This window comes from Zootoca vivipara, chromosome 7, assembly GCF_965207765.1.
Source record: "Zootoca vivipara chromosome 7, rZooViv2.hap1.1, whole genome shotgun sequence".
Lineage (NCBI taxonomy): Eukaryota > Metazoa > Chordata > Lepidosauria > Squamata > Lacertidae > Zootoca > Zootoca vivipara.
The window spans coordinates 59,361,423-59,386,251 of NC_142590.1; the positions used below are offsets into that span (position 1 = coordinate 59,361,423).

Consider the following 24,829-nt stretch of genomic DNA (forward strand, 5'->3'; position numbering starts at 1 on the left):
ATTCTGTAGCTGAAATGGCAAAATGAACACAAAGACTGTAGGTTTAGGTTTTCTTAAGCTGTACCTGTGGAGACAGTATGGGGCCAGGGTTGCGAGTCCCACCACCCCCTTCAACTTTGACCTTCTCACATTGAGTGGGAAGGGCTGAAGGGGGATTGTAAGTACGTTCTGCTGAACTCCGTTACAATCCTCCATAACTCCATGAATACAATTTAAGAACTGTAGTCATCCCTCAATTTGAGTAATGATCATGCAGTGCACATGCTGGATGTTTCTTAAGGAGTAAGAGTGCTACTCTCTGAAGTTTACTTTTATCCAAGTGTGGAATGGAGAAACTTTATGGACTATATGGATTCTATGATTCTTCTCCAGTGCAAAAAGTAAATTCAGAACTTGGCACTGGGTGCAGAATTTAGTGTGCTTTCCCTTTTGGAACACCCCACCCCCATTTTTTCTTAGTTTTCATAATTTATACAGGTCTTGACATTATAGCCCCTTGATGCTGAATTCTATATTTTTTAAAATATGCAGACTGTGCACAGCTTATGTGATTAATTGGCTGTTCCACTTCATTTGCTCTTTTTAACAAAACAATATTTTTGGGAACACAATCCCAGGGGTTCCTTAGTTTGTATTGTACTCAGTTAATTTGTGTTGGGCGCCAGCATTAGATATGCTGCTTCTGGAACCATGACAACAAGAAAAAGTTGGAATAAGTGTATCTTATTTCAGAGACAAATATTTAAGGTAAGTCAAGCAGAAATGCTGTGTGGTACTAAGTTTGCTATAGTTGAGTTGGCTGTTGGAGGGAGCAGACCAACAAATACATTTTCCTAATGAAATTTTAGTCTCATTTCCCTCTTTAGCTAACCAACCAGACACACATGGGTATCAGATAGGGTTAGTGAGTGCTGGAGACCATTTAATTGTTGAGTGACTTATCCCTCTGAGACCCATTAATACCACTTGTCCTTCAAAGGCCACATTAATACCACACTTTAAAGTGCTATGATACTGTTTTAAACATTCATGGCTTCACCCAAAGAATTCTGGGAGCTGTAGTTTAAGGGTGTTGAGAGTTGTTAAAGGTAAAGGGACCCCTGAGCATTAGGTCCAGTTGCGGTGCTCATCTCGCTTTATTGACTGAGGGAGCCAGCGTACAGCTTCCAGGTCATGTGGCCAGCATGACTAAGCTGCTTCTGGCGAACCAGAGCAGCGCACGGAAATGCCGTTTACCTTTCCACCAGAGCAGTACCTATTTATCTACTTGCACTTTGACGTGCTTTCAAACTGCTAGGTTGGCAGGAGCTGGGACCAAGCAACAGGAGCTCACCCGGTTGTGGGAATTCGAACTGCTGACCTTCTGATCGGCAAGCCCTAGGCTCTGTGGTTTGATTCCCAGAGCTCCCTAGGAAGAGTGAAACCACTCTGTGAGCTGTATCTCTGTGAGAGGAGTAGGGTCTAACAACTCTCAGCACCATAGCTGCCAAGTTTTCCCTTTTCTCGCGAGGAAGCCTATTCAGCATAAGGGAAAATCCCTTAAAATAAGGGATAACTTGGCAGCTATGCTCAGCACCCTTAAGAAACCACAACTTACAAAATTCTTCGGGGGAAACCATGACTATGTAATTATTGTGGTATCATAGTGCTTTAAATGCATGGTGAGAATGTGGCCTAAGATGAGACCCATGAATTCCGCTTGCCCCTCTAAGATGAGACCCATGAATTCCGCTTGCCCCTCTAAGATGAGACCCATGAATTCCGCTTGCCCCTCTAAGATGAGACCCATGAATTCCACTTGTCCCTCTAAGATGAGACCCATTAACGGTTGGTATTCTGAAAGTTCAAAGACAGCAAGAGAGTTTCCAGCTGCTGCAAAGCCTCCTGCCCTTTTGCTCAAGCAGTCCCTTCTCTCACCCTTCTCTTCAGTTCTGCTGACTACAGCAAGTACAAGAGAAGAGGCTGGGAAAGCACCACTTCTGCATATTATCCTGATAACACCAGGTTTTAAAACTGGTCGGCAAATAGCATGTTTATGATAAGAAAGTCTGTGCTTGTGTGGCTTTGGAGTAACAGACAGAAGGCCAAGATGGATCAGATACTTTTGTGTATACTTGTGTGTATCGGGTTTATAAACTGTTTCCCAGCCAGAAGCTTTCAATAATAATAATAATAATAATAATAATAATAATAATAATAATAATAATAATAAATGGGATAAAGTACCAATGATTCAGACTCAAAAAAACAAGATTAAACACAAAAATACAGGCTCTAAGATTGAGCAAATCTTAGGAATAGTTTTATTGTTTAAAACTATTTCTAAGATTTGCTCAATTCATATTCCATACATAAATGACTAGGTAAAAGAAAACCAGCATAAACTCATTCAGTAGTTGGCTAAACACCAAGATACTAGCTGCCTGTCTAATTTCTTCTAGAGGAGATTCCCATGATTTAGGAAAAATTCATGTCTGGAAAAAATGTATCCTGAGCTAAATTGGGGTGGCTTCATATGCAGTTTTGAATGCCTTCTGCTCTTTGCAGTGCTTGCCTCCATGCAGAGAGGCACACATACTGAGCAGAATTCCACACCTGTTTTTTTATTATGTGATTTGCCAGTGTCACCTTCAGCTGTGCTCTGCTAAAAACAAACCCGATATCCTGCATCACATATGTGCCTCTTGAAGTGACGGGAGCAGCATTTCTCTGGAACTGTTATCCAGAATTGCTCTTACTCCAGTGCAAAGACAATCTCTACTAAGGGCTGGGGGACCCCAAATGCACAACCATCACTTGATGACCGCAGCATGTGTGAAAGGCCTGGCAAAGATCAAAGCCCCCAATTGGACATCCATAATGCTTTTCCATAAAGTCAATTTGCACATCCAGCTGCAAGTCAATAAGTGGTGGGTTTTGTGATATGAAGACTGGATGCCTTGAATGTTCACTTCCAGTTGCTAATGCCTACCAGACAGACATGTGTTCAGCGGGATTCTCTTCCTTCTTGTGTTTCTTTAACTGAATTGTCCATTGAATAACTGTAATACCAAGAAGTGGTGCTGACTAGAGAAAGGGCATGATGGGAGGGCATTATTAGAAGTCAGTGACATTGAACAGATGGCTCCAAAGGCATCATTAAGTGGGAGGGAATGTCATGGCTCAGGTGTCATTTAGGAAATGACATACTGTAATGCTGCTGAATGAAATGGAAATATTTCTGCATACATTTTAGGGTGAATTCATGCATGCATTTCACTTGGGGACTGCCCACTTGTTTACACTGTTGTGGAGAGAAACCACAACTGTTTCCCTTACCAACATTGTCATGAAATAGATCCATGTTTGCTACATCAGAACTTACACTTTGACTACAGACACATGAGGCTAATGTGATAAAGAAATTATGAGACCTGTTTTTTTGTAGAAGACCAAACAATTGTGCTGGATTTTGAATCACATAGATTTGACTAATTGTTTTGATTTTGGGGGGGGGCAGTCCCTGAGCTCTAACTGCATCAACACAATTCCTTTCCCACTTCCTGCAGTCTTTAGCTGGTTGGGTGGGAAGCTTCAGGGTCACACACCAATGCAAAGCGGGGGGGGGGCATGGAATGAACCATTTGCTCTTGTTCTTTCTGAGCTTCCTGTGGACCCCTGAAAAGGTGGTATGCAGTGAAATCTGCTGGCAAGTGCATATAACAAATCTTCATTTTAAAAAAGAAAATAAAAACAGCCTGGGGATGATCCAGTTTTGCTGACAGAAGTGGCAGAGGGAAGGAGTGCTTTAGCTCCTGTCCTGCTGTCCATTTTTCTACCCAAAAGCTCCTTGCCCAAGTATAATGCTCCCCACTACCTGGGAGGGATCTAGATATGTTTGGATAAAGGTAGGAAAGCAAATGGGGGATTTTGAACAGGAAGATGAGTGGTAGGAAACTGTTAAGCTTGCTGCTGCTATACTCAAATAATTTCTCCAGAAAGCTGGGGCTTCATTATGTATATTTTAATATTGTGTTGTTGTTTGCCCTTGAAGCTCAATTTATCTCACTCTGGGGAAGATGTGAGCTGTGAATGTTTCTGACCTGTTCACCCTGGTGTAGAACAGAATAGCAGCTTCCTCCCATTGGGCCCAGAGATATGGGAGTGATGAGAAACACTCCAGCAGCTCCCTTGCTGCTGAGGTAACATAAAAGTCTCCTAGTGTGGTTGCTTGAAGGCAAAGAGGACACCATCCTCAATTAACTAGGAAGCTTATGTGTAATGTGCACACCCAGCGTAATTTGAAAACACTTTCCCACCACTGTTTCCAGAAGACAAGGTGGCTAACCAAGTGTTTGGGTGAGGAGGACAAGTGTGGCACTGGCGGGCATGAGACTATTCATCCTGAGCAGCAGAAAAGACTAAGACTGGCTTTGCTTAGGGGGAATGACAATCCCTCCCTTTCTCCATATGCCAAACCCTGCATTTTATCATTGCAACAATCCTGTGGGATAGGTTAGGGTGAAAGAGGGTGACTGTCTCAGCGGAACTGTAGTGCAGTTCTATGTATGTTTACTCAAAAATCACTGTGTTCAGTCCCTGGTAAGTGTGTTTAGGATTCCAGCTGTAGTAAATAAGCTACACAAATAAATAAGCCCTGTGCCCCACTGCTTTCCCTTGGAAAACCCGCTCTTTAGCAATACATCGGACCAAATCCACGGAAAACCTGATTGCCATTTGTTCCAATTTGGTGCTAAAGAGCGGGTTTCCATGAGGGAAAGTGACAATGGAAGAATAGAAGAATGGATAAGCTGTAAGCAGATGGTGCCGTCAGGCAGTGCCACCGCCTGGATTGGCTGTAAGTAAGAAGGCCGGCAAATGGACATGGGTGGCGCTGTGGTCTAAACCACAGAGCCTAGGGCTTGCTGATCAGAAGGTCGGCAGTTTGAATCCCCGCGACGGGGTGAGCTCCCGTTGCTTGGTCCCTGCTCCTGTCAACTTAGTAGTTCAAAAGCACCTCAAAGTTCTAGTAGATAAATAGGTACCGCTCCAGCGGGAAGGTAAACGGCGTTTCCGTGCGCTGCTCTGGTTTGCCAGAAGCGGCTTAGTCATGCTGGCCACATGACCCAGAAGCTGTATGCCAGCTCCCTCGGCCAATAACGCGAGATGAGCGCCGCAACCCCAGAGTTGTCCACAACTGGTCAGGGGTCGTGGAAGCCCGGCAAGTGAGCACTGGCTGAGGGCAAACTGAGGTTGGTGGAGCAGTGCCCCATTCACTCTAATGGGCCAGTTCGTACTGGTTTCAAGCAGATGTTATTCTTGTGAGCATGTATCTGGAACACCACAAAGATTAAAATAGTGGAAAAAGGAAGGAGACATATTTGATGCATCTCTCCTCAGACTCACCCTTCTAGAAGATGCTTTTCTTTACAAGGAATGGTCACGTAGCTTCATTTCATGCATTTTTATGTAATGTGCAGTTAGGCTCTTCATCATTGGGTTAAAGGGATAAATGAGTCTAAAAAATGAAGTACGTGAGCCCAAGCCCATGTCTTCAGCCATGTATAAATCTGCAACTTTCAAAGCCCCAAGCCCTTCCTTTAGACAGACATTGAGACCTGTGCAATTCTGCCTCGGAAAGGAATGAGGGTTTGTCCAGCTGCCATGGATGTAGGTATGAGTCAATATTTGAACTGGTTTAAGAACTGTGTACACCCAGCATTGGATGGAAGCCCATCCATATTCCTTTGCTTTGAAAATAACCCCCTGTAAAACTAAAACTTCCTTGCCACACCCTGTATTGAACTTGGCATGTGTCTCGCGCATTCCAAGTCTCACACGTGCAGAGTGAAGCATCCAGGAAGCTTTTTTCATATTTTTGTGAGAAAGGAATTGTGTTCTAAGCAATGTTTGCCAGAGCATGTCTTAGCCAGCATTTGTAGCTGCAGATTTGCACAGGGCCAGTCTGCTTCTCTTGGGACCCTTATCTATATCTGTTTGACTCATCTGTGCTCTCCCATCTTATATGCCTGTCCCATCCCCCACCTCTGCTCTGTGAATCAGACGAGGTGAAACCTGCTGCGACATTGATTATTATTATTTAAATCTGCTCTTTTTCTTATAGAAGCAACAACAACAGCCTGCTAGTTGTTTGAAAATTTACTTGGGGCTTTTCACTGTCACTTTTGTGCCCTTTTAATATTGTTTTTAATAAAGCTTTAAATTGGAACTATTTTTATAATTTCATTTTAAACTTTTTAATCGATTGCCTTTGAGGCTTTCTGTTGAAGAGCACCCTAGGTATAAATAAGTAACAAAATTAAGACCAACCCCTTGTCCCACTTTCTGCATATCCAGAGTTTCTCCTTCCACCACTTTGCTTCAGTTGAAGGAGGAAGAGTTGTAGGAGGAAGCAATGATATAAAAACTAGAGTTGGACCTTGCCAGATTCTTTTTCCAAAAAGAAATAAGAGAAGGTAGTTACTTGCATTACGATTAAGTAAAATAAGGTGGGAAGAATGATGCAGCAATAAGCCTAAGCCATAAAACGTTTAAAAAACATTAAAAACAATGGAGCTAAAACCATAAAAACTTAACTAAAAGCTGGAGGGTTTGATTAATGCTGCCATCTTGTTTCTCCTCCCAGTTACTTGCATTAACAATCTGGAAGCAGGGGGCCTCAGGAGTCTGCCTAGTTCAGTATTGCCTTCCATGACTAGCAGCAGTTTTTATGTGTTTCAGGGAGGGGACATTCCCAGCTCTAGCTGAGTGAGGTTTTCTGCATGCAGGGCATGTGCTCTACCACCCCTGATAATTTGGCTCTTCCCCTTTAGGGTAGTGATGGCCAAACAGTAGAAGCAACCAAAAAGTTGGGTTTCAATAGCACCAGTGATGTGATCCAAGAATTGTGGCCTAGCATCCTTGAGTGCATGCCTTGGGTTGTATGCCACAGTCACATGGAACAGCAAGATGACTTTAGGCCTGTCTTGACACTTAGGTTTGCGGCATACCTACCAAGTCTCCCGCTGAAAAATGCGGGATAAGCAGCGGCGTGGCACCGGAAGTTGCGTAGAAGCAACTTCCGGGGCTGCTCTGACCATGTGTGGGCACTGGAAATAGGGCAGAGCAGCACCGGAACTCGCTTCTACACATGCCCGGCGGCCATTTGGGTGGTGGCCGCATGGCAGCAGCCATCACCAAGATGTCCCCCGCCATGTGGCCACCACCAAGATGGCCGCCAGGCATGCGTAGAAGCGACTTCTGGTGCCGCTCTGCCCTATTTCCGGTGCCCACACATGGGCAAAGCAGCACCCAAAATGGAGGCTCCCTGGCAGGTAGGAAATCCGGGGGATTTCCGGGATTTTTCTCCATTCGGGAGAACAGCAGGAAATGGATTAAAATCTGGGGGGTTTCCTGTGAAAAACGGGATACTTGGCAGCTAAGGTTTGTGGGCCACATGTTTGTTTTGTTGATTTATGTCTCATTTTCCTTTACAAAATGGCGCAAAACAGCAGTGAATATTGCCTCTGAAACTTCATTCAGCAGTGAAAGTCACACTCTCTCAATAATAGTAAAACAAGACATCCAGTTCAAAAGACATCCCAAATACACAGTAGAATAAATATGTATTACTGCCCACCAAAATGGCAGATGGGGATGGAGCCAGGCAGGTAACATTTGGACAAGGGGAATATTCTGCTGTCTTGGTACCATGACAGAACGGGCCCTGCCTCTTTTACACAGCCACCATACTTCCATGGAAAGAGGGGATGCAGAGAATGCCTCTGATGGTTCATATGTGACAATGAGGGTCTTGTCTTATCATGGTCGAAGGCTTATTCTACTCCCGAACAACCATCACATAGCTTTTCAGTATTGCTATTAGACTTGTCCCACAGCAGATGATGGATGCATTGAATTCCTCATGATTTACACTCTCCAAGCTTGAAAAGCTGGTTTTAAGTCGCCCTGCATTGTGAAAGTGACTCTTGATGGGTCAGATAAATGTAAGGGTAAGGCTGCTTCTGCTACTACTGCTGACTCTTTATTCCACAGCACTCTCCAAAATATGAAGGTGACAAAGGGCTTACAAGCCATATCCACCAGGAAATGACCAAATGATAAAGGAGGTGTATTTGTCAGTGGTCCCTAGAGAGCAGCTCAGTGCCAAGGATAATACTTTACAGTTGAATTACCTAAAACCCAAATATTTTTTTTAAAGCGTTTCATGGTGATCGCTTGCTCTGTTGTTGCTAGCTGGGTCTTCCTTCCTTCCTTTGGAACTTCCAGACTGTTGGGATTTTTGGTTGGGATTGAGTTTCATCATAGAAGGAAGGCAGACTAAATTAATAAAACAAATAAAAGCACTCTTAATATGCAGTGAACACCCTTCCTTGGCAAAACCCACAATGTTTTAATGGAGCCAAGTTTAACTGTTCTTCCCATTGGGGGGTGGGGGGTGGGATCAAACAAATCTCAACCTTGGCCTGGAATAATGCTTGTTAAATATTAGCAGAATCTCTTAAGGTTAGCTTGAGAATTCGAAGTATTTGTGTGTTCAAGTGTGTGTGTGTGCGTGCAACACTTGGAATTGTGAAATTAAAGGTCATATTTCGCAGTACAATCAACAACCTTTTGCATGGGGCTGCAGGTTATTTTTCAGCAAACTTTTATTTATTGTACTGTTGCAGACTTGTGGTCTGTATCATAACTTTCCTGTACTTTGGAGTGAAAAGAAGCTTAATTCCTGAGTAGCCAGAGTTTCTTTCTTTTTAAAGAGAAATCCAAGGAATATTTCAGAGCTATGGTGGTTTGGATTAAAGTGACATCCATGGTTTACAATAACAGCATTAGTTTTTGCAGCATCTTAAAGACCAATAAATATATTGAAGCATAAACATTCATGGGCCAGAGGCCACTTTGTCAGGTGCATGTTGATCTCTATAATGTTGGATACAGACAATGTGATGTTCTAGAATAAAAGCCAGTGTGAGATGTTCCGATTTGGTGTGTCTGACACTTGCAAACAACTATACATGTGAATTGACTGTTTGGGACCACTGGAAAGGAAAAGGCAATTGAAACCAGAAGCAAGAAGTGTGGTGTTGGTTTTGGGGTGAGAATTAAATAGGACCAAAGCATCACTGGGCACTGGTTGAGAGGTGCACCTTAAACAATCAACTCTGCCAGCAGCTCCAGACTCTTCCCAACTTTGAAGCCAGAGGCATTTCAGAGCTGCAGGATTTCCTTAAAGTAGGGAAGTAATGCTTCTCAAGCCCGCTAGTCACTGCGAGCTGAACCCAATCCTGCTATTCGTGTTCCTCTGTCCCTAAAAAAATGTATAGCATGGGCCTAAGCAGGTTAGACATGCGGGTGAGACAGGTTTGAAGATATGTGCCAAGTGAATCAACTTTAGACTTAGTAATAGTTTCAGGTACATGAATACAGAAATGGTAGGTAGCCTTAAAATATAGTGAAAGACAGAAGGTTGGCTTTGGCCTGTGACAGGCATATGGGAAATGGGGGCAAAAGCCGAAGTTGGTTTGAAAGATTTGTAAGAAGAGATGATTTCAGGATAGGGTGATTACACAGCAGAGAGCAGGGCAATGGGAATGAGGAATTATGTGCACATTTTCGTAACACCTAAGACATTGAAATTACTCACTTTTTAAAAATGATAAAACAAAGGTTTTCGAGTTTTATTTACAAAACTAGTAAAGTTTACAAATATGTGCATTTTCATAGCATGCAATTAACACTGTGAAATTGAGACTACCAGATTAGATTTAAAAACAAAACTTGCAACGATGTATTACTGGTAAATGTTTTCATTCTGCTTCCACATTATTTGCAGGCCTGCATAGGTTAGAAGGAAAGCTTTCCTCAGTTCAAGGTCTTTGGCCACACAGCTCTTTCATTGGTTAGTAGGTTGTGGCCACTGCAAGGCAGGATACCACAACATTTGTTCTTGTCTTCATCAATTGGTATATAGTAGCTCATTGGTTTACCAAAAAAGAAAGAAAGAGAGAGAGAGAGAGAGAGAGAGAGGTTGTAACAATTTATCTGCTCTTTGACATTCTGGTTTGAGTTGTATATGGTGGTGTGTCTTTGGTGGCAGTCTCCAGAGAATGATGAAAACTACTCAGTGAAAAGCACAGATTCTTGGCTTAATAATTACCAAAGGGTGTATGCATAGCAGAGCAGTTAAAAACCCTTGAAATGAAGCAGAGCATTTTAATGCTGCCAGTAAGAATTCCCATTTCCTCATTATTTGTAAGAACACCCAGTGTTAAAAGAATGCATGAGATGGTGTAGAGTAAAAGTATTTTAGTGAAAAGCATCACAAGAGCACTTCTTGTTTTCCTTGAAACAGGTACATTGCACTTAAGATGGCCAAAAAAGAGGACAGAACAGTACAAAGATTTGCATAGTGTTTGCATGTTAATTCATAGGTGCACATTTAGAAATAATTACTATAATTTAAATTCAAATAAAATACACTTCATCATAGAGACATGGTGACCCATGTTCCTGCTGGGGCTTCTGTCTGGGTGCTAAATGTTGATGGGCATCATCAAGACCCCAGCTCCTCTCTCTTCTTAGGGTTCTCTCTTTCAACAGGACTTTGATCAGACAGTCCCTCAAATAGAGAACACCCTCAAATAGAGGCCTTCTGCTAGCCTTTCACATAGAGATTGATCTTCTATAAAGGACACAGGGCTTTTTCAGCTGGAACTCACCAGGACTCAGTTCCAGCACTTCTCAGGTGGGCACCATTGCCATTATAAGAGAACAAGGGAGGAGTTCATGGTGAGTTCTGACACCTCTTTTTCTAGAAGGACACGTGGCCACTGGTCCCTCTCTTGTTCACACAAATTACCAGGGAACATGGTAGGATGAAGTGGCAACTTGTGCAACATGCAAAGGTAGACTTTCTATGATGTGTGCAAGTGTCTCCAAGGGGGAAATGTGCCTGCATTTTCCAGGCACACTTCTGGCATTTTCAGCTGTAAAGACTTTTGCCTTGATCAACTCATGTTTGCAGACACTGTGGAGTATGTTGCCCCATGAAGTAGTGGGGCAACTATAATACAGGGGAAGGGAACTCATGTCAAGGATGCAGGTGGCGCTGTGGTCTAAACCACTGAGCCTCTTGGGCTCGCCAATCAAAAGTTTGGCTGTTCAAATCCCTGCAATGGGGTGAGCTCCCGTTGTTCGGTCCCAGCTCCTGCCAACCTAGCAGTTTGAAAGCACGCCAAAAAGTACAAGTAGATAAATAGGTACTGCTCCGGCGGGAAGGTAAATGGCATTTTCGTGCACTGCTCTGGTTTTGGTGTTCCGTTGTGCCAGAAGCAGCTTGGTCATGCTGGCCACATGACCCGGAAAAACTGTCTGCTGATAAATGCCAACTCCCTCGGCCTGTAAAGCAAGTTGAGCGCTGCAACCCCAGAGTTGTGTGCAACTGGACGTAACTGTCAGGGGTCCTTTAACTTTACCTTTAGGGAACCCATGGTCCTCTAGATGTTGTCATACTGTAGCCCCCATCATACGTGATTGTTGGCCATTCTGGCTGTGGATGATGGGAGTGGGAATCCAACAACATCTGCAGGGTCCCAACTCCAGATATGAATTAAACCGCTGAAGGAATGGTGTTGGTGCAGGTTCATTGCACTTGGGTGGGGCAGAAACTCAGTGCTACTAAATAAGTCACTGTCCCCAAAAGAAGGAAGCATGACTTCAACTCCCGGCACTGACCTCCCTGTAATTTAGATGCATTAGTGTAGGCTCAGAGAGTAGCAGAAGCATTAAATGCCTTTTTTGTGGAAAGATGGCAATAGTGAATCACCAGTGGAGTCCAATTCCATGGGGCTGGATTCCAGCAGAATCCCTTGTTCAGCATTCTGGGCTGCTATGACGGCTTTCGGGGAAAGAGCAGAGGAAGGTGGGCATCCAATAAAGCCCAATATTATCCTGACACTTTCACAAGCATTGCAGAAAATCTAGGTGATCAGGCTTAGCATCCCGAGCCGAGCCACATCTGCTGTGCAGGGAGGTTTGCCCGACACCTTCATTATATGCCTTTAGGTACCAGGCAATAATGTTCCACTTTGGCTGACTGACATTCAATGCCCTTTTAAAATGTGTTGGGACAGGGGTTATTGGGTTGTTTTTGTTTTGTTTATATATTTTGTGTTTTTATCCTGTGAACTGCCCTGAGACCTGCAGGTATAGGGCAGTAAATTTATTATTATTATTATTATTATTATTATTATTATTATTATTATTCATAGTCACAAAGAGCAGAAGGGAAAGCCCAGGCCAACTGCGAACTCTGCTTTGAGCTTTGCAAGGGAGCAGCCTGAAAAGAGGGAACATGGCCAGGGGTGTTTGCATTATCATGAAAACCATTTTGCAAAAGGCCCCCCTTTTGACTTGTGAACAGAGCACGTCTGGGAACCAACTTTGCATATTTCAGATCAATACATGAATCTGTTCATTTTGGACTAGCGCTGGAGAACCTGTGGGCCAGATAAGGTTTGCCAACCAGGGGTCAGCAAACTTTTTCAGCAGGGGGCTGGTCCACTGTCCATAAGACCTTATGGGGGGGTCGGACTATATTTTTTGGGGGGGGAAATTAACGAATTCCTATGCCCCACAAATAACCCAGAGATGCATTTTAAATAAAAGCACACATTCTACTTATGTAAAAAACATGCTGATTCCCGGACCGTTCGCGGGCCGGATTTAGAAGGCAATTTGGCCAGATCCAGCCCCTGGGCCTTAGTTTGCCTAGCACACCAGTCTCAGACCTGAATTTCCTTTTTTTCTGATGGGAAACTTGAAAATACTTCCTGAGATTAGAGCAGGGGAATTCAAAAGGCTTTGCTCCCAGCTGGGAAATTGGGAGAGAGATTGCTTCCTGTACCCATGTGCTGTATGCATGTAGCTGGGCTGAGTGTGTGAGCCATATGTATGTCTGCATGAGCATATATGTACTGTGTGCCGTGAGAGGGATTCGGCCCTCTGAGGGATGTCTATCCTGCAATGTGGTCCTTGAGCTGAGAAAGTTTAGCCACCCCTCCTTCAGGTCCTTTCTTCAGAGTTTTGTCATGTTGCTTAATGCTTAGCAATACACCAATAAGCAATTCACAAATATTCGCAGTGCAAAATCAACAAATAACAAATGCCAAATAAATAACTAATTGCCGGGAATTAACTCTTGTAATGCCAGGATATGATAGATAGATGATAGATAGATGATAGATAGATGATAGATAGATAGATAGATAGATAGATAGATAGATAGATAGATAGATAGATAGATTCTGGTTTGCTTTGAAACTGAAGCCTATTGTTTGCCATGTGCTTAAATCTCTGAATGTTTCTGCCTTCCACCATTTGTTGTTTATGGTCTTTGAAGTCTGTTTTCCCAACCTTTTTCAGAATGCTCAGGAGCCTCATGGAGTGGCTGTGCCAACACCATCAGTACCAGAAGGCTTTGAGGAAAAGCCAGCTCTAGGTAAGATGACAGTTGTTAACCCAACAACTCCTGCTTTGCACATGTACACCATTCAAATCAACTTGTCCCAGACCTTTGTACAGATGATCTTTTGACATCACTATTGACTTCCTTGCAACGGCAGCACAGTGACACGCGCTGTGGTACCGCACAGTCATAGGGACACAGAAGCTGGAGCCAGGTGATTGGTCCACCTACCTCCATGTTATTGTCAACAAAGACTTGCAGTGGCTTTGCAGGATTTCAAGCAGAGTTCTCTCTCAGCCCTACCTGGAGATGCTGGGGATTGAACCTGCAAAGCAAATGAGATACCAAAACAATAATGAGCATTTTAATGTGGCATCCTATTATTTTTTAAAGCAAGCCATTTTTAATGATCAGTTAAAAACAAATCAGAAAGCACTTTACATTTATTTTAAAATATTCACCACTTGTTCACCATTAGGTCAGTGGTTTCTGTTAGAACATGTTCTAGCTGGAGAACATGTTTGAGAACTTCTAGAAATCTATGCTGAACCTAAGTCCTACCCAGAGTAGACTCGCTGAAAACAATGGACTTAAGTTACTCATGGTGACTAACTTTGGTGCATTTGTTTCCATAGGCCTACCTGGAGTATCACTTGGTTGGATATCGGCCAAAATATTTAGTGTTGCTAACAGGAAGACAGCTTGGCACCGAGTTAAGGGCAGCTATCATAAAGATGAATCAACCTCTTCAAGAGCATGTTCAGCTAGTTTCTGCAGTCAGGCAGCCATGGCAATTATCAGACATATTTAAAAATATAAAGTTACTTCCCTGTTAAAAAGTCAGTCTTGTTTGCTACAGCCCCAAACTGGAAAGTGTTTGTCCTGCTTGCTTTGCTTGCCAAGGAAAAGGCTGCCCGTCTTGCAGGCTCCAGTATCTGTTCCTGCCATTGGGAGGAACATTTCCTGGACACCAGCAGCGTGGAGTGCTGAATGTAGTTTCACATAGCAGCTATTAGAAAAAACCATTAGATTCCCATCGAGATTGCTTTGCTGGTTGTTCTAGAAAATCCAAATGTAGGTGTTACAGTGGCAGATGAATGTTTCTGTTGGGTTACCACCCAGCCTACACGAGTGGTATGTTGGGGGCTATTTAAACCAGAGCATCAACAGATAGGTGCCAGAAAAGGAGCTAATCCCTCACCTGTGCCAGTCACCCTAAAATTGAAGCAGTGATGTTCCAAATTGGAAGGTGATCCAGCACCGGCGGCAAAAGAGCTGGGAAGAAGCAGTTTCAGGAGAAAACTGGCCATTCAAATGACTCCTGTGTTTCCATGTGTGGCAACAAAAGAAACAAGGCAGTTATCTAATCATCTGGGAGGTTGCATAGCTCAGTTGGTTACAGTGTGGTGCTGATAAAACCATGGCTGCAGGTTTAATCCCCATATGGAACAGCTGCATATTCCTGCATTGCAAGAGGTTGGACTAGATGATCCTCAGGGTCCCTTCCAACTCTATAATTCTATGATTTTTTGATCCAGATGATTGAGCTCCCTCCAATTACCTGCACAGACCTCCTTCACATGCACAGGAGATTCTGAACCACATGTGAGCACACATGGTTATCTGGATTGAGACAATAACTGCTGTGTGGTTGCCATGTTACTGATAATGTTTCCCTTTTGCATCTTCAGTTTCAGAATCTGAGTTTTTGAAAACTGATAAAAGCTATTTAGTTAGAAAAAACTGTCAGGGACTACAGCAGTCTTCTCAATTTCATGGAATTCCAAAACTTATCCAATGTACTCCAGCAGCACAAGAATTTCCACTTGCATAACAGAACTCAGCCCCCTCTACTCTGCACCAGGGGTGCCAACTTGAATAAAATATTGTGGGGGCCCAGATAAACCGCACCCCACATAATCAATCACATAACACAGTGTACACACACCATTTGAATGGGAATGCCCATCAATTTTGTGGGTGCTTGGCCCCCTCAAATATTTTATTGTGGGGGCCAAAGCCCCCATGGCCCCTAGGAGTTGGCTCCTATACCCTGCACGTTCCCCAAATTTGCTCCAAAGGGTTGGGGGGAACCCCCCTGGGGGAGAGGGAGACCCAGTATGCAATTGCCAATCCATGTGCTGACAGAATGAACGCTCACTCCTCCAACTGTGGGTGCCCTTTGCGGGACCACGTGCAGCACCCCCCCGAGCCACAGGAGACTTGCCAGCTGGTTGTGCTGGCCCGCCTCCCTGATGTTGCAGTCGTTGGGGGTTCCCACCAAACCCCGCTTCAAATAATCCAATCAGCGGCTTTGGTAGAGGCGGGGTCAGCCGAGCGGACTGCGAGTGAGCAGGCTTCACTCTGACCCACTCGAGGTGAATGAAAGGGGGGGTGGACAGAATGTGTTACTTAGAATGGAAGGATGGACAGAAACCAAAAGTAGAAACTATTATGAAGGCGCTTTTATGATTTTATGTCTGTTTCTTCACTTTTCAGTGAAAGGGGGTCATTTATTATTATTATCCCCACCTACCCATCTTATAAAAGAGTTTCTCACCATTGCCTAACAGAAAACGTTTGCCTGCTTTAATGTTGACTAAAATGAGAGGCCACCTTAACACTACTGTATGTGTTGTTTTCTCCCCTGGACTAGCTTCTCAGATCAATGGCAATTACAGAAAGTACAATTCGGTTCTTGATCTGAGGCCCAAGGCATTTGAAGAGAATTTCTTGGATGATGAATACATTCCACCACCACCACCTGTTCCTCCTCCACCTCCACCACCGATGGTTGACCCACCACCACCTCCCATGGAAGTTCCACCTCCACCTCCCATGAAAGCTCCACCTCCACCTTCTGTGGAAACCCCACCCCCACCAATGGTGCCTCCACCCCCACCACCTCTTCCAGGAATGCCAGCGCCATCTCCTTCACCCCTGGCTCCACCTTCATTCTCATATTCCAATTTGTCTTCCCCCAGTACTCCATCCCCACCAGACTTCATTCCTCCTACTCCTCCGCCTATGGCTTTTAGGGATGGCAAAGCCCCTCCTATGCCTCCCATTTCACCAGCACTTCACACCCCACCATTCTCCAATGGTGTGTCCAAATGGAAATCTGAGACTGTTCTGAACTTGAGGCAGCCCGAAACCATTTACCCCAATCCAAACCTTGCTTCTCCAAGCACTCCCACCCATAAGGTGCCACTATTGCCACAATCCAGCCCAGAGCCTCACCTTACCTTTCCAAGGTCATTAAAAGTACCTCCCCCGACTCCTGTGAGAACATCCTCTATATCCTCGGCAGAAAAAGAATCCAGTCCAAAAGATGAGCAGCTCCCCAAGTTGACTCCTCATAGCCGACCTGCCCTGCCATCTAACTTTACTGTACGAAGTGCAGCCACGGTTCACCCTGAAGGAGAAGTCGCAGCGAAAGCCACTATGGAAAAGCCTTCTGTGCTAACCACAGAGGCTGGAAGTTCAAAACGGACATCAGATTCTAATGGCTCCTCTGCCTCCCTGCTGAAACATGAGGCGCCACCAGGCAAAGAAACAGATTCTTCGGACTGGGCATCCTCTGATGACGAAGACTGGAAGGAACGCAGCAACCTGGACAAGCTAAAGCATGAATTGTCTGCCCTGCTGTCCTCTTCATGCAGAAAGGAAGACAGACCACTAGACAGAACTGTATCTCCCAAGACTAAAGCCAACGTTACCAATAGCAACCAAGTTGTTTCAGATGAACCAAAACAAGCAAGGCCTGCTGTGACAAGCCCCAAATCACCAGTGGTTAAAGAAAGCGAAAAGAAAGGAATCAGGCTTGCTGATACGCCTTCCATGGGCAAAACCTCCCCCAGTGATGCTTCCTCAACACTAGACAATAAATCCACCACTGCAAACAGTGTTTTGAAATTCAAAGATGAACTGGAAGCCTTGTTGTCACCAACCAAGGATGGGGGGCCACCTTTGGCTTTTGCAAACCTAAAACATAATCCAGAACCAAAGAAGCAAGTTACTCTTCAGTTTGGTGGCAGCCAGACCAATAGCGGCGAGCCCAGACTTCCAAAACCAACAGCAAGTCCGAATACACCAATGTCGGAAGTGACAGAGAAAGAGCCTAAGATTCCTAGCACCTCTGCTGGTCGCTCGGCACCTGACAAAACTTGTAAACCCCCAGTCTCTCCTCTGAAACCAAAGAATGAACTCTTGGTTCCATCTGTGCCTTCACCAGCCTCTTCTGGCACGGCCTCACCTCTACTAACTGCATCTCCTAACACGGATTTCTCTCTTTTCCAATACAAGATGCATAGGGCGAGGTTCGGTTCCATTGACAGCCTGGGCTCTGCGAGTTCTTCCCAAACGACAGAAGACGGAACCACCAGCACAAATAATAATGAAAACCAGAGAGACTCAGCTGAGCGCAGGCCCTCAGAGACATCCACATCCTCTTGGAAGAGTGAGAAAATGAATAGTGAAGTTTTGGTTCACCCTGTTACAGGAGAAAAAGTAGAAAAGGGATCCCCAATGGCTCTCCTCTTGGCTGCACAACAGAGGGCCCAAAGAGGTAGGTCTTCTGCCTCTGCCTCCCGACAGAACAGCTATTTGTCAGAGAGGCCCCAGTTCAAGTTATCTGAGAAGTTGCACAGCAGCAGCAGCCAGTCAGAGACTGGATCGCCCACTATTTACTACAGTGACTCCAAGCCCAACTCTGTCACGATTGTACCAAAGTCTCCTCAAAAGGAATCACTTGCAGCCTCTGAAAACAAGCAGCGTAATGGAGCAGGTATACCTGATAGCAGCACCTTGGGCTTGTCAGAGGGGCAGAGGGGTCAGAAGCCTCAGACATTTTCCAGTGCCTCAGAACAATGTGGGAATGCAAAGGTGGTCAAGGAGATGAATGTCTCCCAGAATCTTCCCTCATCAAACAGGCATGGGACTTCCATGTTAGTTCAAAGCCTCCTAAGTCACAGCAGGCAGGAAGCTCCCTTGCACTCTCTCACAGCACCCCAAAACCACGCCAAAGACAACAACGACGAGGTGGAAGAGGGTTTTGATTATGAGATCATTCCCCCTCCACCTGAGTTCAGCAATGATGCCCAAGTGGTCCCAGACGATTCTTCAAAAGGGGAGGAGAACCACAAAGCCCTTAATATCCCAGGTGGCAACCAGGCCTCAAATAAGCAACTTAATTCCAACCCTTCAAGCTATAACTACAGTAACAGTTATTCCCTGACATCCAAATCAATTCTGGAAAACAGCACGAGGCCCAGTGGATACAGTCACCACTACCCAGGCGGGAGCTACTCCTCTAGCTACCTCAGTTCCTATGACAACAGCCGTCCTCTGATCAAGAAGCGCCTCTATGTGACAGAGACGGACAGGTCGTATAGCCGGCCCACCATGTCTTCTCGCAGCATGAGCACACCCACCTCCTCCTACGGCCACAGTACAATGTCATACAACTCTCAGGCTGCGGAAGGGATGCGCCGGGCCAACTCCACTCACAGGAATGGTCCAAACAGCGCACAAGGGCGAAGGGTGTCCCTGGAATTACCTGGGAAGATGGTGACTTACAGTAATGCTGCCGGTGAAGCCATGTATAAAGGCCAGAACGGAGAGTATGCTACCAACACAGCAGCCGCCGGCAGGTATGTTCCACTTGGCATAAATGCAGGAATTGTGATGTGAACTGGGAGCTTCAAGGAAAGTGTTGCTGGCAAGGTGTAGGCATGCAGGTGACAACTATAAAATTCCTGCAGTACACACTGTCTAGTGTGGCGGTGGGGAAACATTTTCCAAGCCAGGGGCTTCATTCACTTGCGGTGGGCAACCTTACAGGGACCGCCTGCCAGTAGTGGGTGGGGGCAAGAGGTATGACTCTTATGTTTGTACAGTTGGCTACACTCCAGCAATGCAAAACTTAGAAGTGCTTATGTATGGTTCTCTGGACCCGAGGCTCTCCACCCACGACCTAGTAGATCCAGTGTTTTCCTTCTCTCTAGAGAAGAGTAGAAAATCCCTGACAACCCATTTTTTATCACAACATTATTTTCAGTACCCCACATATTTGGCTTCAATTCTCGGTACAGCAATTGGAGTCCTGATTCCATACCCTCCAACATTCCAGTGATGGAAATCGGGACGCACATCTTTTTGTGCTGCACTCTTACGGGAGCCAGCTGATTCGTGCAAAAGTGCAATACCACTGCAAGTGCCAGCTCAACCTCTTTTCCGAGCTTGGCAGTGGCAGCACTTGAGGGGGGAAACGGGACATTCTGGGGTCAAAGTAATTCTGGGATGTCCCAGGAAAATCAGAACTCTTGAAGGGTATGTAGTCAAAATACCAGATTTAGGTGAAGAGCAAGGAAAACTACGCATATGAAGCACTTTTCCTCCTAAAATCAGCATGTATGTTTGACAAGGTTAATGACTGCATAGAAAACATTCAAAATACGTCGAGCTGGGGCTGAGCAAAAATCATTTTCTTACTTTCCCACGCCATATTGCTTCTCAGGACTTTGTATTATATTGTATGATTAGCTGGCCCTGCCACACGTTGCTGTGGCTCACCCCCTCCTCCCCCCACCCCGGCTTATCCCTGTGATTTCCCTCATCCTGTCCCGACCCATGATGTATCACGCCCCCTCTTCCTCCCACCCCCGGCTCATCCCTGTAAGTGGTCCCACCGTGTCCTGACCTATCCTATCCTATCCCATCCCATCCCCTCCTCCCCCAACCCCCACCCAGGCGAGTTAGTACCTCCATTCGGCCTAGTCTGTAAAGGCTTCAGCCTAGTATGTAAACGGAAGCCGAGGTGCTGTTGAGAGGGAAGGTTTTATATGTGCAGTACCAGTGTTGCCACCGCTAGAGGGTGCTGGTTTGCCACCTGGTTCTTTTCCCAGCATGCATTTTCGTCTGAGTGGTGTGTTTTGAAACATGGGGTTTTACCTGGCACAGGTGTGACATCTGTCTTTGAAAATGGTACGGGGTCACTCTCATATTCGCATGCGGCATTGTGTCAAAATTTGAACGCAATCAGTCAAGTGGTTTTGGTGAAAAGTGGATACTAACGGACATGGCCAGTTTACATTTTTATATACTGGACCCAGGTGGCGCTGTGGGTTAAACCACTGAGCATAGGGCTTGCTGATCAGAAGGTCAGCGGTTCAAATCCCTGTGACGGGGTGAGCTCCCGTTGCTCGGTCCCAGCTCCTGCCAACCTAGCAGTTCGAAAGCACGTCAAAATGCAAGTAGATAAATAGGTACCGCTACAGCGGGAAGGTAAACGGCGTTTCCATGTGCTGCTCTGGTTCGCCAGAAGTGGCTTTGTCATACTGGCCACATGACGTGGAAGCTGTACGCCGGCTCCCTTGGCCAATAATGCGAGATGTGTGCGCAACCCCAGAGTTGGCCACGACTGGACCTAATGGTCAGGGGTCCCTTTACCTTTATATATATTAATGATTTCCATTCATGTGGTGACATTTTTGTTTTTCTTCATTCTTCAGATCCTCTCACGGAAATCAACAATATAGTGGAACTGCAAATACATTTACCGTCAGGCCTGGAGCACGACAACCCATTTCTTATTCGTACCAAGGAGGTCTTCGATAAGGCCTGTACGAGGAAGCTGTACCACCTTGCACCAGCTTTGGCCAAGTTATAGGCCTCGTCCTCTCTGCTTTGTTCTGGCTCTTCCTTTGATAGCTGTAAAATGAGGCACAAGAGCCTGACCTAGACTGAAAGTAGTCCAAGTGTCCGCTTGTAAATAGACTGGTTGTAAGTTATTAGGGACAATGTAAGAATGAGTTCTAAGGGCTTCTGTGCAAAATGGACAAGGGGGCAAGTTATGCCACATAGTCACTCAGCAACTTTTGCTTAAAGCATTTAAGTAATTACATAGTCTTCCTAGTGACTAGTGCCAGCTTGGCCTGTAGAAGATTATATAGACTAGCAGTTTATGGAAGAAACTTTAAGCACCATCCATCTTCCTTCTTGAATGTGCACCTGACACTCGAAGCAGCAAAGAAAGGATGGATGCCTTCATCCTAGCAGGAGGCAAGGAACAGAAGAGGAATCTAGCTGCAGAAGAGCAGGAGCCAAGATTAAGAGGGGGAGTTAAATGGCAGTGGCCCCAATAGCTATGTGGGGCCAAGAATTGAAATCTGAAGAGCCTAGTGGTTGGAAGAAGATGGCATAGTCGGAGGGAAGAAGGGTTTAGAGGGATAAAGCAGAAGAAAGCAAACAGATGAGGGGGACTAGGGCTACTTACTTTTTCTGGTAGCTGTGGCTTTAACACAGGGATGGAGAATCTGTGGTCCTCTTGGTCATGTTGGACTTCAGTTTCCATCATCTCTTACCATTATGGCTGAAGTTGATGGGAGTTGAAAGTCAACAACCTCTGGAAGGCCATGAGTTATCTGTCCCTGCTTTAATAACTCCACAAAAAGAGAAAATTAAGCAGCTAGGTTCCCACCCCCCAAATCACTGCATCTCCATGTCAGGAAAAGCCAAACTTACTGGATTTCCATTTGTCATGCAAGTACAAAAGACACAGGAACCCTGAGAGAAGTCTGCTAGCCTAGGAGGCGTTGTCAGACCCAGGTGTTATTGAATCTATTGGAAATAATTGAGATTGCACCTTCTTCAGACAATTCTACAGGTCAATTTTTAGACTAGACTAGGAAGTTTAGACTAGGAAGTATGACTCACCTCTAGAAGCAAGAATGAGACTTCACAGCATTCACTAATACCCATACAATATAAATACAGAATATTAAGAGTATTACTGTCGCTTTAAAATGCAACTTGTTAATTGAATTTTGGGGAGAGATTTTAATTAAGAAACTGCACCAGGATAAAAAGAGCCGAAATGCCATATTTGCCAGGATGCAGTCTGGAGATCCTGTTTGTCTCCTTAAAAGAACACAGTCACTGTGACCCCTGATCTGTGCCTCCATTGGTCCTTTCACCTTTGCCTTGCCTACCGTGGTGGAAAACTAATCACAGCAAGCAACAGGATATGGGCAGGAGGACAGAATGGGAGGCATAAAGGCTGTATCTTTCTTCTGCAGTCCTGGAAAATTTTTAAGGAGATTGCACCCATCTCCTTTGTAGGCTGAACATCTTACATACAAAGTGATAAAAGATGTCAAAGTGGACACCAAACAGTTTAGTTTTAAGGTGTTAGTTTTTATCATTATGGCATTGGCATTAAAAACATTAGGTGCTGGCACCTATAAAAATTAAAGCCAAGTTATATATTGATGTATATCAAGGAAGCAAGGCAGGTTTAAAGTTCGGCTCTGTAAATGTGAGCCTTGCAGCCCGATCCTTTGAGTAAGTTTTATTGAGTCAATGAGATTTACTTCCAAAAAGCTAAGTACTATATGGGATTGTATTAAACCACCTTGGCTTGTTTGCCCATTTATGAGAGCTGTTCATTCTATGTGTTCATAGAATCATAGAGTTGAAAGAGACCACAAGGGCCATCCAGTCCAACCCCCGTGTTGAATTTGTTGGTCTGGTCTCTGTTTAATGGCTGACAAATGTCATGTTTTTGCCAGTGATAAACCTGGATGGCTTATTCCTAAATTAGTCCCATAGTTGACAAATGGAGCAGCAGCGACTTTTAAGGCTGCAAGAAACCAAAAACGCCCCACCTCGCAAAAAAAAAATCTGTGGATTTTACAAGAAAACTATTACATACCCAATTATTATTATTTATTGAATTTACATCTCACCCTTCCTCTCGAATACCTTTTCACACTTGTAGATAATATTGTAAACAATAAAATGTGCAGGGTGACTAACTTACGACTATTGAATTCTGTGGCTCTATTCAAAGTCTGACTTAGCTGGATACCACTCATATAAATCTTGCTGGTTTGGCCTGAGAACAAACACTCTTTCCTATAAAGCCATGTCTCATTTAGTCTTGGCTCTGGTCCATTTATTTTGTTGTTGTTGTTGATGACATCCGTCTGTCTCAGGAGACAATGGAAGAGTGCTCCTTTGGGGACGAAGTCAAACTGTTAGAGAGTTACAGCACCCGCTGTGGCTGTAGAAACCAATGCAGGAGAGACATGTTTTGTTTCATCTGGGGCAGATGAATGAGTCCGGTTGTGCAGACACACCATGGCATTTCTTCTCTCTGAGCTCCTCCCAGTGGCCATTCCTCCTCTGGTCACTTCAATTTATTTAGATGGCTGGTATTACTCTGTTCCCTAGGACTGCTTCATACATACAGTGACCAAGTACCACACAGGAAAGGGTTCCTGCACCCTTGAGTCCTGTATTTTAAGGGATTTTAGCTTGACATGTCATGGTTGCCATTACTGCCCTGCCCTGCCCCACCACTGGCACTTGTTCTCTGCACATGAACCCATAGGCTTGGACCCTAACATAAGTTAGCTTAAAATATGTTAACAGAAGGAAAGTTTCCCATCCTGTCCTTCCGCATGAAGTGTCCTATTCACTCACACATGCCCAAATCCTCTCTGGAGGGTTGTCGGGGCCCTCCTGAATAATGTGGGATTGAGTTGTGGGTGGGAAGGAGGGGATGGGAAACCTTATTTTCATGAGCTTCCTTAAGTTAACTTATATCAAGACCTGACCCATTATGATTAGAAGTTGCAAAGTTCTCTCCATTATACACACAAGTTCCTCGAGTGTCTTCCAAACATTATAGCACCCCCCCCCCACACACACAATGTACAGCAGTGTTGGGGAAATGTAACATGAAACAGTCTCAATGCCTTATACTTGCATGCATTGTTTGCCTGTATTATTGATTTGGAGACTGCCTTTTCCAGACATGCAATGTTCTAAATTAGTTGCTGCTAAGGGAATATCCATATGAGATGGGGGAACGGTGTGGGGTAAACAAGCGACTTGTATTCTCAGCCCTTATCGAGGATTTTAAAATTCATTTCAGATTGCCAATACTTGTAAAAGATCGCTGTACTTTTAAAAGTTATAAAGCTGAAACAAGCTCGTGTAGTAGTTTGCCATCATAAGGCAATGTAAAGAACTGTAAAATAGATGTAAAACATGTAGAGAATAAATTGTATTATGGAAAAATAAAGCACTTTGAGACAAGCATAGGGTTGCCATACCTCTGGAATTTCCCAGACATATCCAGAATACTGCAGTTGGCAGCAGTCTGGGCGGAAATCGGCTAAATGTCAGGGAAATCCTGCCCCCCCCCAAAAAAACCCCAAACTCAACAACTTTGCCAAAAAGAGCTCAACAGCTTTTCTTTCCAGAATTTCACTGTTTGGAATACGGCAACCCTAGACAAGCATATTGAATGCACCTTTTAATTTTCCTCCACATGCAGCACCTCCTCTTTAGTTCACT

At 44.6% G+C, this 24,829-nt stretch overlaps 1 protein-coding gene across 1 annotated transcript in view; it reads left to right on the forward strand.

Annotated features, from left to right (window-relative positions):
* C7H6orf132 (chromosome 7 C6orf132 homolog) overlaps nucleotides 1–24,573 on the forward strand; it is a 43,918-nt gene extending 19,345 nt beyond the window's left edge. The window contains exons 3-5 of the mRNA XM_035122569.3: nucleotides 13,423–13,498; nucleotides 16,122–19,116; nucleotides 20,977–24,573. Of these exons, the coding sequence (XP_034978460.3) occupies nucleotides 13,423–13,498; nucleotides 16,122–19,116; nucleotides 20,977–21,082 (3,177 nt within the window). The 3' untranslated portion in view covers nucleotides 21,083–24,573. The remainder of the gene's footprint in view (nucleotides 1–13,422; nucleotides 13,499–16,121; nucleotides 19,117–20,976) is intronic.
* The last annotated feature ends 256 nt before the right edge of the window (nucleotides 24,574–24,829 follow it).